The 12,858-nt window shown below is 53.8% G+C and overlaps 1 protein-coding gene across 1 annotated transcript; it reads left to right on the forward strand.

Moving 5' to 3' along the window:
* Positions 1 to 2,681: 2,681 nt before the first annotated feature.
* LOC135890762 (C-C motif chemokine 5-like) lies at positions 2,682 to 7,115 on the forward strand. Its single transcript, XM_065418177.1, has 3 exons — positions 2,682 to 2,754; positions 5,536 to 5,653; positions 7,004 to 7,115. The coding sequence occupies exons 1-3, from the start codon at positions 2,682 to 2,684 to the stop codon at positions 7,113 to 7,115; spliced, it is 303 nt and encodes a 100-aa protein (XP_065274249.1).
* The last annotated feature ends 5,743 nt before the right edge of the window (positions 7,116 to 12,858 follow it).

The raw sequence follows: 12,858 nt of genomic DNA on the forward strand, positions 1-12,858 counted from the left end.
CACACACAGCCACAAACACACACACTGTGCTGTACACACCCCCACCCACCCCCAAACACACACACTGTGCTGTACACACCCCCACCCACCCCCAAACACACACACTGTGCTGTACACACCCCCACCCACCCCCAAACACACACACTGTGCTGTACACACACACAGCCACAAACACACACACTGTGCTTTACACACCCCCACCCACCCCCAAACACACACACAGTGCTGTACACACACACACAGCCACAAACACACACAGTGTACTGTACACACACACACACCTTTGCTCTCTCTACACACACACACGGTGCTGTATACACACATTCTGGACTCTCTCTACACTCCCCTACAAACACACTCACCCTTGCCAGGTCAGCCTGGGCTCCAGCCTGCGCCCACTGCCTACACCGCTGTGTTCAGCCCTGCAGCGTGAGCCTGACTCTGAGCCTCGCTGCAGTGGGTCTTGCTGCTTGGCGGAGGTGCCCTGTGGCTGCCAGCGCGCTGGGAGGGGGCAATCCTTGCTGGCAGATGCTAGAGGGGTTCCCTGCTCTGGGTGCCGGCGGATGGTGTCTGAGGAGGAGGCTGCAGCCCGTCCCCGTCTAGTTCCCAGCCCAGCCTCCCTGCACTGAGAACCCCTGTCCATGGTGCCAGGAGATGTGAGCCGAGGCCTGCTGTGGTGCTGGAAAGCAGCGGGGCCTAGCAGGGAGACAGCCACACCAGGCACAGGGCTAGGGAGGGGTGAGGCAGGGGCTCAGCTTTTCTCTCTGAGTAGGAGCCTGTTATCCTGGGACAGCGCTCGGTTCCTCTGGCGTCTCCACCAGCCAATATCGCCCTGCCACAGCGTTTCCCTGGGAGCCAGATTTCCCGACAGGAAAGGCAAACACATGTGGTGTCCCCGCAGCTAGGGACGGACCCACACCAAACAGCCCCGAGCTGGGGAAATGTGGCCCCTAGAACAGGCTGGGCCAGAACCATGGATCTGACTGATCTAGGCAGAGCTGGAAACGCCGCCTAGCGTTAAGGTTGCCCAACACTTTTCATTCGAAGACCCTGTTTTCATTTGCTTATCATTTCCCCAAACTTTACCCATTTGGGCATAAATTTTCCAGGCCAGGTGGCTGCCTCAGGCTGAATTTTTCTGGAGAGTTTCATTTAAAACAATTTCAGCCAGTTCTGACAACGAGGTTGGGAAAATGCAACCGTCTGTCAGTCACTGTTCCATGGCGAAGCGACGGGGCTCAGAGCAGGGGCGTGGCGTTCGGCTGGGGGGGTGCCCTGGGGACAGAGAGAGGCGCCTTTTGTGAAAATCTGCCCTCGGGTAGCTCAGTTACAATCCTATGAGAAATCACGGGCAGTTGTTAGAATTTTTTCAGCTGGGCAAAACACTCTCATTTGCTCCAACCTTGTTATTGGAAATGACAGAACCTTTTTTGCGGGGACTTGCCAATCAAATTCAGCCTGGGGCAGACAACCGGCATGGGAAAATTCAGCCAAAATGGTTAACAGCCTGTCTGATTTCCAAATGTTTTAAAGCAGTGCCCACTGCCTCACGATACATGTGCCACACGCGTCTGTCTGGTGTACACAAGAGTCTCATTCATTGGAGGCCATTTCGATGCCTACCTACCGGATCTGTGTGTGCAGCTAGGTATTTAGTGGCCGGATTCTGCTTGCTGACATGGCACTTCACTGCATTTACACCATGAAATGACAGCAGGATTTTGCTCCTGGACATCTAAACAGCTTAACCTGCACCCCAAAAATATTGTGAGGGTATCACCCTCCCAAGGGGGTGGGGCTTTCTCCCCCTCCCGCATCCTGGAGGCATAACAGGGAAATGAAGGTGCTACTTCCCCCACTGCAGGGTTTCAGGTCCAGAGAGCGAGTTATAGAGATCTATGAGTGTAGTGGAAAAGGTCCCTGGTTCAAGCCCCTCTCTCGGTGGGCTATAACAGGGTGTGCTGGCCCAGGACTGTGCTGGGCTCAGTCTCAGGCTCTGCCACAGTGTCCCTATGTAATTTTTGGCAAGTCACTTAATCTACCTCTGGCCCCAGGTGTACCATAGGGCTGAGACGTCCCCACCTCCCAGGGGGCTGAGGATGAAATCGGTTCGTGACCATGAGGCACTCAGGTTCTATGGCCCTGGGAGTGCGTCCGTAGACAGCTCCTCTGCAATATACCTTCGTGCCCCTGCCATCTGCACAAAATGGGCCGGATTATGCATCATTTCTAAGGCATGCTGGCCGGTGTCACTGGCTGTGTTTGAAACAGGCCTGCAGCAAACACACGGGCAGGGAATCGAGCCTCATCCTGTGTGGTTTGCAAATGACTAAATTTAAACCTAAAACCCTCTGCCTGCCCCTCTCTGTCTTCCCCCGTGAGCATGTGCAAGGCTGGCTCCTTATCTGTAAATCAGCAAGAGACTTTCCAGTGACACTGCTCTGCTGTCTCCCCTGGCCACAGGAGCGTGGGGCGGAGTGGGGGAGACAGGTATTAATAGAGATAATGAACGAATGGAATAAGTATTCATCCTCCGTGGACATTCCAGCACCATCATGGAGCCCCGCTGAGGGCTATAAAATACTGTGGCCGGCGAGGGGGAAGCCAGACCATTCTCGGCCACCCCAACCTGCCCGAATCTGTCTGCTGCCGGAGCCGGAGCCGAGACACCCCGCCTGGAAATGAAGGTCGCCTCCTTAGCCCTCGTAACACTGCTCCTGGCGGCTCTCTGGATGGAAGCCCACTCGTTCAGCTGTAAGTAGAGGGTCAGCCCCTTTCTTTCTCCGGGAGATCCCAGCTTAGACAAGGCGATCTGGAAGGAAAGCTACCCTAGTGCAGAGGAAGGGACTGGGCTGGGCACTGGGAGATCTGGGTCCGGTCCCACCTCTGCCACGGACTCTGTGTGACCTAGCTGAGTCACTGAGGCTGGGATATCTTAGGCGTTCCCATGAAAAGGATGGAAAATAGGCACTGACATCCCCAGGGCAGTTTTGAAAGCCTCAGCCTTCGTCTCGCCGTGGCTCCGTTCCCCGCCTGGGAAATGGAGCTCGCGAGCCTCCTTTTGTCTTGTCTGTTTAGATCATGAGACTGGAGCCCATGGCTCTGTGCAGCGCCCAGCACAATGGGGCCCCCATCTCTTTCTGAATCTGAATCCTTCCTGCCTCATCAGACATAGCTTAGGGCTCCAGGATCCCTGCCTATCCCGGCCCGCTCTGTGCATATCCTCCATGTTGTTAAGGCCCATAAGTTTTCCCTCACTGAGCTGTGTCTGATGGATGGATTCTTTCAGTCAGGCCCTTTGTGGATTCCTCTGGTTCATTCGTCACCCACATCCAGGGGCGGCTCCAGGCACCAGCGCTCCAAGCGCGTGCCTGGGGCGGCAAGCCGCGGGGGGCAGCCTGCTGGACGCCGTGAGGGCGGCAGTCATGCTGCCTTCGGCGGCATGCCTGCGGGAGGTCCGCCGGTCCCGCGGCTTTGGCGGCAATTCAGTGGCGGGTACGCCGAAGGCGCGGGACTGGCGGACCTCCCGCAGGCATGCCGCCGAAGGCTGCCTCACTGCCGTGCTTGGGGCAGCAAAATGCATAGAGCTGCCCCTGCCCACATCCCAGATATTGCCATCTTCTTTTCTGGATATGTTTGGAGCTTAAAGGGGTGTCAAATTCTCTGAGGAAACTCAGCACACATTCAACTTTGGCCAAATCCTGTTTAAGCTGGTGAATGCAGCGCCAAATCGTTACATTAGTTCCTTCCGGTTATGCCCCTGGCCTATCTACAACTGCAGTACTCATAATAATAGTACTATGGACAGGAGATTCGGGCTTTGGGCTACCTGCGGTGTGGTGCTTAGCCCTGGAGCTGGTAGCAGAGGCAGTTCCTGGGCGGTTACTTTCGGAAGATGCTTGCCATGCGTGGAGCTGGCAGAGAATTGCCCATCAAAACCACTGGCTGGCAAATGGGTTTCTTCACAATGGAATTTTTCACAGAACACATTCTGTTCTCATCAATATTTTTCAGGTTTTCATAAAAAAAAAAAACAGAAAAGGGAACATTTTCATTTTGGGATTTTTCAAAGAAGATCCCCATGTCTTGATTTTTTTTTTTAAACAAAAAAAATTAGGGTTGCCAACTTTCTAATAGCACAAAACTGAACACCCCTGCCCCACCCCATGCCACACCCCTTCCTGAGGCCCCGCCCATGCCCCGCCCCTTCTTCAAGGCCCCACCCACTGCTCGCTCCATCCCCCATCCCTCCATTGCTCGCTCTCCCCCACCCTCACTCACTTTCACTGGGCTGGGGGTAGGGGTGCAGGGGGGCTTGAGGGCTCTGGCTAAGGGGGTGGGCTCTGGGGTGAGGCTGGAGATGAGGGGTTTGAGATGCGGGAGGGTGCTCTGGGCTGGGATCATGGGGTGTGGAGGCAGAAGGGGGATCAGGGTGAGGGTGCAGGGGAGGGTGTCAGGGGTGCAGGCTCTAGGCGGCGATTACCTCAAGCAGCTCACGGAAGCAACAGCATGTCCCCCCTCTGTGGCTCTGCGCGCTGCCCTGTTCGCAGGCACCACCTCCGCAGCTCCCATTGGCCATGGTTCCCAGCCAATGGGAGCTGCAGGGGCAGCGTTTGAGGTGGGACAATGTGTGGAGCTCCCTGGCTGCCCCTACACGTAGAAGTCGGAGAGGGGACATGCCGCTGATTCCGGGAGCTGCGTGGCGCGGAGGCTAGCAGGGAGCCTGCCAGCCCCACTGTGCAGCGCCGCCAACCAGGCAGTCAATGGCCCAGTCAGCAGTGCTGACCGGAGCCGCCAGGATCCCTTTTCAACTGGGTGTTCCTGTCGAAAACCGGACACCTGGTCACCCTAGAAAAAATAGATCATTTCCTGACCCGTTCTAGGCACAAGGCTGGAACCACAATGGGCTGCAGAGTCCTTCATCTGAGGGCCTGAAAGGCTGTGCTGATGTTTCATGTCCCGCGTGCTGGGTAACATGAGAGGACTCCCTGTTTCTGAAAATAAGCTGGTTCTCTATTAAGAGAATCTATCACAGAGATCCTGCAACTGCAGGGAGCATTCATGCCATGTGCACGCAGACTGGTTTCCTGCAGCCTCCTGCAACCTATGCTCCTCCCTCCAAGTTCCATGCAGGTTGCTACAATCAACATAAATTAATTAACCCCTGCAAACCACCGCCCCCGCCCCCTGGCAGGGGTGTGAATATCCTTGTCCCCATGCTACCAGTGGGGAAAGTGAGACACAGAGAGGCAAACAGCTAAACAATGAGATCGACAGTGACTCAGTGGCAAAGCTGGGAATATTATAATTGCAATATTTCGGTGCCAGTGAAAGGCAGAAACCTTCCCGTGCAAAACAGCAATGAACCCAATCTGGGGGGGGGTATCAAATAATTCCCTCCTGACCCCCAGAGAGAGGTTTGGCCGCTTCCCAGCACTATTGAAGTCACTATTACACATGATTAATCCTGTCTCCCCAGTTCTTCATTATTATCCAGCGTATGAGAACTCACACATCTTCCTTTCTTCTTTCCAGTTGATAGGAAACACAACACATGCTGTTATGCAAACAATTTTGTCAGAAAACCGATCTCCTCGCAACTGATCCGGAGTGACAGACCCACAGATCGTAGATGCTCCCGCCAGGCCGTGATGTAAGTTTCACAGGGTGGCAGACACACGGGCTTGATGCTTTTCCTTTCTCTTGCGTCTGTAACTCCGTCTGTTTCAGTAAACACCACAGAAAAGTCCTTTCCGAGAGCTGCTCATGTTGTACCGCATTCAATTCCAGGTTTGCTAGTCCGCCACCTGATGATTCACACGCAGAGCAGCTCTCTAATAGACCCCTTGCAGCGAGGGGTTAATAGTGGTTTCTATGCTGGGATTTCATTACTAAGGCTGGTCTACATGGAAAGTTCCACCCATTTCATTAAAGGTCTGATTTAAAAACCAATTTCATTAAACAGATGCCAGTGCCCTTGCTTATTTTAGTTTCCATCAAAACTTGTTCCTAATTAACCTGCCACACGACACTTTCGTGAGAGCATCCACAGATATTTGCACTGGTTTCCCTAAATCATGTCAATTGCTGCAACTTTCTATGTAGCCCAGCCCTAAATACATCGGGGTAAATCATCTGTTACTGCCCAAAGAGTTATTGGAGATCCAAACCGAATGACACATGTAACCATAAAGAAGCAAAGTGCACCATGGGATGTGCTATCCTTGCTATTTTTACTGTGCGTGTGAACTGCCAATGTTGTTGCACATTAGCAGATAGCCATGGGGTCTCATAGTCAGTGTGAACTGATGAGATTCCTCTAGAAAAGGACATTGGAAAGGAGCAATAGATTAATTGAAAAGTTAGAGGAGGGGTAGGTGTCGCTGTCAGCGAATGTCTCTGCCTGGCTGAATCAGTTCAGATGCTGTAGTGAGAGCTGCTCTCAAAGAGCTCTGTGTTTGCCCCAGTTCTGGACGCCTGCACATCAGGTTCAAGGCGTCTTGGCAGAGAGGTCAGTGGCACTGATCTTAGGACTTGAGTGCACTGAGTCGTGCGGGAGCCCAGAATTGGACTGGCAGGGGATACCCCAGTCTAGGACAGCAGTGCATTGACAAAGCTGGTGGGGGCTGTGCTGGAGTAGCTGGGAGTGCTGCAGGCCAAGATCATGGTGTATTGACCGGTCTGTGTGGGGGGGGGGAGGGGGGCACAGATTGCAATAGCACAAGATGTTGTAGGTCCGATTGAGGTGTGTTGTCAGAGCTGGGGGAGGCAAGTGCCCACAGCAGCAGCCCCACAGCACCGTGCCTGGGCCCAGGCAGCTCTGTCAGCCTCCTGCGTTCAAAAGAACCGATTTCACTCCAGAACCAGACCGTTTCAGGGTCAAGCGCCTTCGTTCCCAGCGCTCTCACAATAACTTCCCTGGCCCCATAGCCACGTGAGCCGTGATCAGAGTCCGTGTGTCTAAGGCAACCTGCCTCATGGCCCTTTCTCTCTCTATTCACAGTGTGGTGCTGCGGAGGGGGAAGGAAGTCTGTGTCGATCCCAGTGAGGAATGGTTCAAGACGTACAAAGAAAACCAGAAAAACTCCTTAAAGAAACTTGGCCTGTGGGTCTGAGATGGCAGCAGCTGGACACGATCTTGGTTTAACACGCCATATTATTTATATGCACTGACGTAGCAGTGTATGGTTTTGCTAATTTATTTTTCTAGTCCTGTTAATTTATGTGAAAAAACCCCTTCCATTCCCTTCATCCCTTCTGTGTCCTACCCCCCCCCCCCACTGAACATGTGATGGGGCAGCTGGCCAAAGCCACTGCCACTCTCTGCAGACCCAATAAAATCCAGTGTTTTCTAACATGTCCCAGTGCTGCCGCTGATGTGAGTAGGAAATTCGCCCCATTTCTGAACAAGGATGGGCCTTTTCGCCATAGTGTCACTATGGAGACCCAAGGATGGTGCAGGGCAATGTGGTGTCACTATGGAAACACCAGGGTAGTGCAGGACATCCTGGTGTCACTATGGAGACCCAAGGATGCAATGGAGGAGGGACTCAGGGAGTGGACTGACCCTTGTGCACAGAAGGGGCGTGGGGAAGAGGGGACAGGGCCACTCTGAGCTTGTGGGCTCTTGAGAGGCAAAGGGGGCAGGGCAGAGCTCTGGCTGCTTCCTGCAGCAGCCCTGATTGGCTGCTCTTCCCAGAAGGCAGGGCAGTGGCACAGGCAGCCAATCAGAGGGAGCTTTCCCCAGGCAGGGCTGGAGTGCCTGGTCCCATGGCCAGACTGGCTGCAGCCCTAGTAGTGGCCCTTTGGTGGCGGCCCTGGGATGGCAGTGACCACAGGGCTGACTCCGATCTTGCTCCCACGAGGCACTGGGCAGCTCCCTTCCCCTGGGTGCCAGAATGAGTCAGGCTGGTGTCCGAGCTCAGGGGTTCCTTTACTGAGTTACCTGCTGTCCCCTCCCCATGGTACCTGGCAGAGGATAAGGCATGCCGGGGGTTAAATGCAGTAGTCCGAGGTTCTCAGCCTGGGGGGCACCACAGCAGAACAAACGCCAGGGCACTGCCTCAGCCTACCCTCCCCGTGACAACACTGATAATGCGGGGGGCGAGGACATCACAGACCCCTTCCCTTTCCATGGCACCATTAATGCACAAACTGCTGCAGGGAACAAGCAGTTTGGTTTTGGTTCTTCCTAACAATGTTTGGGGCATTTCTGCCTTTTCCCTTTGGCCTCCCCCTGTGCCAGGCAGCAGCTGAGGTACAAACCTGCATCTCCTTGTTATTCCTACATGGTTCCCTAAGGGTCTGACCTAGAGACCCTCACTGAACAGGGAGTAGACTCAGAGAGCTGCCTCAACCTCCAGGCAAAGAGACGGGGTGTAAGCAGGATACATGCAGGTTGAATCCTGATTGCAAGCTTTTATCTCTGCGTTTTGCTCTTGTGCCTTGTGCATCTGCACCACCTCCTTTGCCTCCTGTGCAAGTGGAGAACAGGTGTTTTTTCTCATGACACAAACCTTCCCATATGGTGGGAGACCCCTTCCACCAACACTTATGGCAGAAGACCCCTGGAAAACGAACTCACGGAACTCCCCTGGTTTGGTGTAGGCCACAATTTTACACAGGGTTCACCTGGTGGCAATGGGGATTAAGATCAAACTAACATATAGGATTTGTTAATCTTTGTTTATGTTCGTCTCACTAAGGAAAATGAAATTAAACATGAAGTTAATTATTAATTAAAGAATAAGAGACTAATTATGTGATAACCTGAAGGATATTGTAATACTGAATGTCACCTTGTTTTCCTTTCTGTTAGCAATACAGGAAATGATGGCTACTCTGGGGAAAGTGTATTTGATGTAATTTACCCCCTTTGGACTAAAGTATTCTGAAGGAACACCTCACTCCAAAGGTTGGGGTGAGGGACTAGGTGAGAAAGACAATGTATCTGAGACTGCAGACCTGCTATAGACATCAATTAATTCTATTGCAGATGGAATTTATTTTGACAACCTTTAAAGTCAATTTTCTGTTAAGAGAGAAACTACTTGAGGAAACAAGTTGTGTAATCTTTTACCCAGCTAGCCTGTAACAGCCACTGACTTCTCCACTTCTCTTGTTTGCAAAGCAAAGCTGTGACATCTGCTGTCACCTGTCCACCTTTATTATTAAGGGCTGGTCTACACTAGGGGGGGGGGATCAATCCAAGATACGCAACTTCAGCAACCGAATAGCGTAGCTGAAGTCGAAGTATCTTGGATCGAATTATCTGGGGTCCAGACGGCGCGGGATCGACGGCCGCGGCTCCCCCGTCGACTGCGCTACCGCCGCTCGCTCTGGTGGAGTTCCGGAGTCGACGGTGAGCGCGTTCGGGGATCGATATATCGCGTCTTAACGAGACGCGATCTATCGATCCCGGATAAATCGATTGCTAAGCATGGTACCCTAAGAATGGTGATGAATGCATGAAGGGGAGTTTTAAAATGTCTACCACGACTGATGTTCATGGTCCGTAGGCCCCTTTTCCTTTTGAGGAGGCCAGATGTTAGCGCACGGCTGCTTAACCCTCAGGCCAGGCTGTGGAAACGTTCTCAGAACTGGCCTCGCCTTTCTTTTCGATAGCTTTGACGTTCACATAGCCACGCTGCATGTGGTTTGCAACAATGAATATTTTAAGAACACTTCAGGGTTAAGCAGGACTCTTCAAAACTGACATTGGCCCAAAGTCTGCCTCCCTTCAACAGGATTGGGCCGTGTTGGCTGTATCCCAAGCCAGGGCTGGCTCAGGCTTTTTTGCCGCCCCAAGTGGCGAAGGAAAAAAAACCCCACGATCGGCGGCACTTCGGCGGCAGCTGAACCGCGCCACTTCATTCCTCGGCGGTAATTCGGCAGCAGGTCCTTCGCTCCAAGAGGGACTGAGGGACCCGCCGCCAAATTGTCACTGAAGCCCCTTCCCATTGGCCCAGCGGAGGCACCATAAGGTGGGGTAAGCTCAAATCATCGCCAAAAACATAAAAGTACAGGCAGAAATCCTTCGCCTTTCAGACCAACACGCCGTCTACGAGAGACTGACATTCCAGGGCCCTGAGACTGATTCCCTCTGGCAAAGGAAGTCTCGCCTATTAACTGGGAGATGTCTGGCCTTTCTATTATTAAGGGTGTGACGGTGTGGTTGAGTGTGTGCGTGTGTGTATGAGCACCTGTCATATCCACACAAAGAGGGTGCCATACAGAGCAGTGCCCTAAATCTAATTCGCTCCAAAGCTCTGCCCCATGAAATCGTTTGATGTTTTCTTCGTTCTGTGAAATGATTCAACAGAACTAAGCTGCCTGTTCTACATTTTTCAGCGAGAGCTGTTGAACGTCTACTTATTAAAGTCACAGTAAGGTCTGTAGCTGTGTTGGGGGTTGGGAGACAAAGAATAGTGCATAACATCATTTTCTGTGATAGCGTCATTTTCAGTTAAGGCAGGACTTCCAGTGGCATTGAGGAGGGTGGGACTTCCTGTGACAGGTGGGTGGGACTTCCTGTCATATCATCCTCATCTCATCCATCAATCTCCTTAACAGGCAGTAGGGTTTCCTTACTACTGTCCTAGGTCCAAGCCCACAGGAGATATTGGGCAGAACAATCCCACTGAAATTCCAACAGGGCGAGGGAAATTAGTATGAGCTGACAACCACAGCAACGAAATCCTGCCTGGACTCAGTAAGTCTGAGCTGCATTGAATTGTCTTCCGGTCCATGCTTTCCCGAGGCACAAGAGCGTGCACATCAGGCTAGTGGAGTAAAACCCTGCCACTTTCCCCAGGAGGGAACAGGTGCAGGATTCTCCCTGTGGCGAGTTGCTTTGCTGACTCTAGCTAGCAGGGTACCCCTCTGCCCACAGGCCGGTCTGTACACACTGGCTGACTGTAAGGGGGAATGAGGGCAAACCCCTTTACAGAAGATACAGTGCCCAGTTACTCAGTGCAATCAGTGCTCGGTGCACTACAAAGGACCTCGCCCGGGGATGGCCAACTTCAAACCGGAGGGGCAGAAGCTAGCTCTGAGTTTCTAAGGCACGGTGCACTGAGTGGGAAAGCAGTGAAGGGGGGAGGGTAAGGAGGAGAATTCCTGAGAGATGCCAGCTGGGAGTGATACATCAGTGTGCTATTTCCATGCTGCCGCTACCCCCAGCAGTGTTGTGGGGAAGGGGCCGGGGTCTCCCTGATCTGGGATGGGAAATGCAGAGGCTTTGCAGAGGGCCCCACTTGGAGGCTCTGGAGATCTGTCCCAGTGCTGAGTTTGGTGCATAGAATAGAAAATGCCCCGTGTGCAGCACGGCCAATCCTGAGCCTCCAAACACCGGGAGACGGATCCCCCAGAATAATGAGAATGGCTTAGAAATCAACAGATTAAACACTTAACACGTCCCATTGCTGTTCTTCTCCCTCCCTTCTCCAGGAAGTCTGGGCAGGGGGCAAGCTCCCGAGCGGGGTCAGCGCTGGCTGGGTTCTCCATGTCCCAATCAGGGCGATGTGCAGTCATGCCGAGCTCAGACACTGGTGGGTGGGGAGGCCAGGACCGGTGCCCGCTGGTGAGCCATGAAAGGCAATGCCCCGCTGGGTCTCCGGGGACCTTTACCCAATTTCCAGGTCTCCACGGGGCAATGCGAAGCCATGAAAGGCAATGCCCCGCTGGGTCTCCGGGGACCTTTACCCAATTTCCAGGTCTCCACGGGGCAATGCGAAGCCATGAAAGGCAATGCCCCGCTGGGTCTCCGGGGACCTTTACCCAATTTCCAGGTCTCCACGGGGCAATGCGAAGTTCCATGCCCCTCCCCAGGCTCGGCCTGGCTGGGGGATGGCAGCTGGGAACACTGCCAAGTGCCCGGCCATCTGGTCTCCCTGTCATTTGGGGGCACCAGAGGCTGCAAGTGTTTGAGAGTTTCCCAAGGCCGCGGAATGGAGGGAAAGTCCCAACCATGTTTTCCCCGAGGGCGCTGAAGAATCATGACTGGGGGGCGTGCGCCGGCTCAGGGGACCCGGAGGCGGGGAATGGATGGCCGGGCTCTCCAGCTGAGCTCACCCACACTCTCAGAGGCCTCTCTGCGGGCAGGGCCGGCCCCTGACAGCAGAGCTGGGGAGGGGAGCAGCCCTCTCAACCGCCCCCCATTACAGCCCCAGACGTGGAAAGGCCTGGGAACAGTAGGCCAAGCTTGACTAACAGCACCGCTACTTGTTCCCCATATAATTAGAGAGAGAGAGAGAGAGAGCATCTCTGTTGTGGAAACTGAGGCGCAGTGAAAGTCCCAGCCCAGGGAGGTCTGGATTATTCACACCAGGGAAACCCAGGGCATGACTCCAGCAACACCTGCAATTTCTCCCTCTCCAGATTCTTACATCGGCCCTGCACTGCCCGTGGGACACATCAGTCCCTGGCTATCCTCAGCATGAATAATCCAGAGCTCCCTGGCCATTCTCTCGGGGAAGCAACGAAGCCAGGGGTGTCTCTGTGCCTAGACTGGCCCCCACCAGGTCAGGCAGCAAAGGGATGATGACAAAGCAGCGTCCAGCTCCTCAGAGGCCTTTCATCCCTAACCCACCTACGGCGTCTCACGGCAGGACAAATCTCTGCCGCCTAGCTCTGGCAGAGGGGAGCTGGGCTTGGGAGCTGAGGATGGACCCAGACATTCCAGCCTTTTCGGCCCTGTCCCAGAGCCCCCCTGCAGTCCCGAGCAGATGTTCTTTCCCGTCCTTTGCCAGAGCAGCCCCTGGTCACAGCAGGAAGGCTGGGTCCTCCTCTGCCCATAGCTGGGAAAGGAGAACTCACCCCCCATCGGCCTGTGGCTGGGGGAGAAAGGAAAAAATATAT

The sequence above is a fragment of the Emys orbicularis genome, chromosome 17 (genome assembly GCF_028017835.1).
Source record: "Emys orbicularis isolate rEmyOrb1 chromosome 17, rEmyOrb1.hap1, whole genome shotgun sequence".
NCBI classification, from domain to species: domain Eukaryota; kingdom Metazoa; phylum Chordata; order Testudines; family Emydidae; genus Emys; species Emys orbicularis.

Excerpts from the sequence above, each read along its gene's own strand:
- LOC135890762 (XM_065418177.1), top strand. The coding sequence starts at position 2,682 with ATGAAGGTCGCCTCCTTAGCCCTCGTAACACTGCTCCTGGCGGCTCTC. Across the intron at positions 2,755-5,535 it reads GGAAGCCCACTCGTTCAGCT|TTGATAGGAAACACAACACA; the intron begins GTAAGTAGAGGG and ends TCTTCTTTCCAG. Across the intron at positions 5,654-7,003 it reads TGCTCCCGCCAGGCCGTGAT|TGTGGTGCTGCGGAGGGGGA; the intron begins GTAAGTTTCACA and ends CTCTATTCACAG.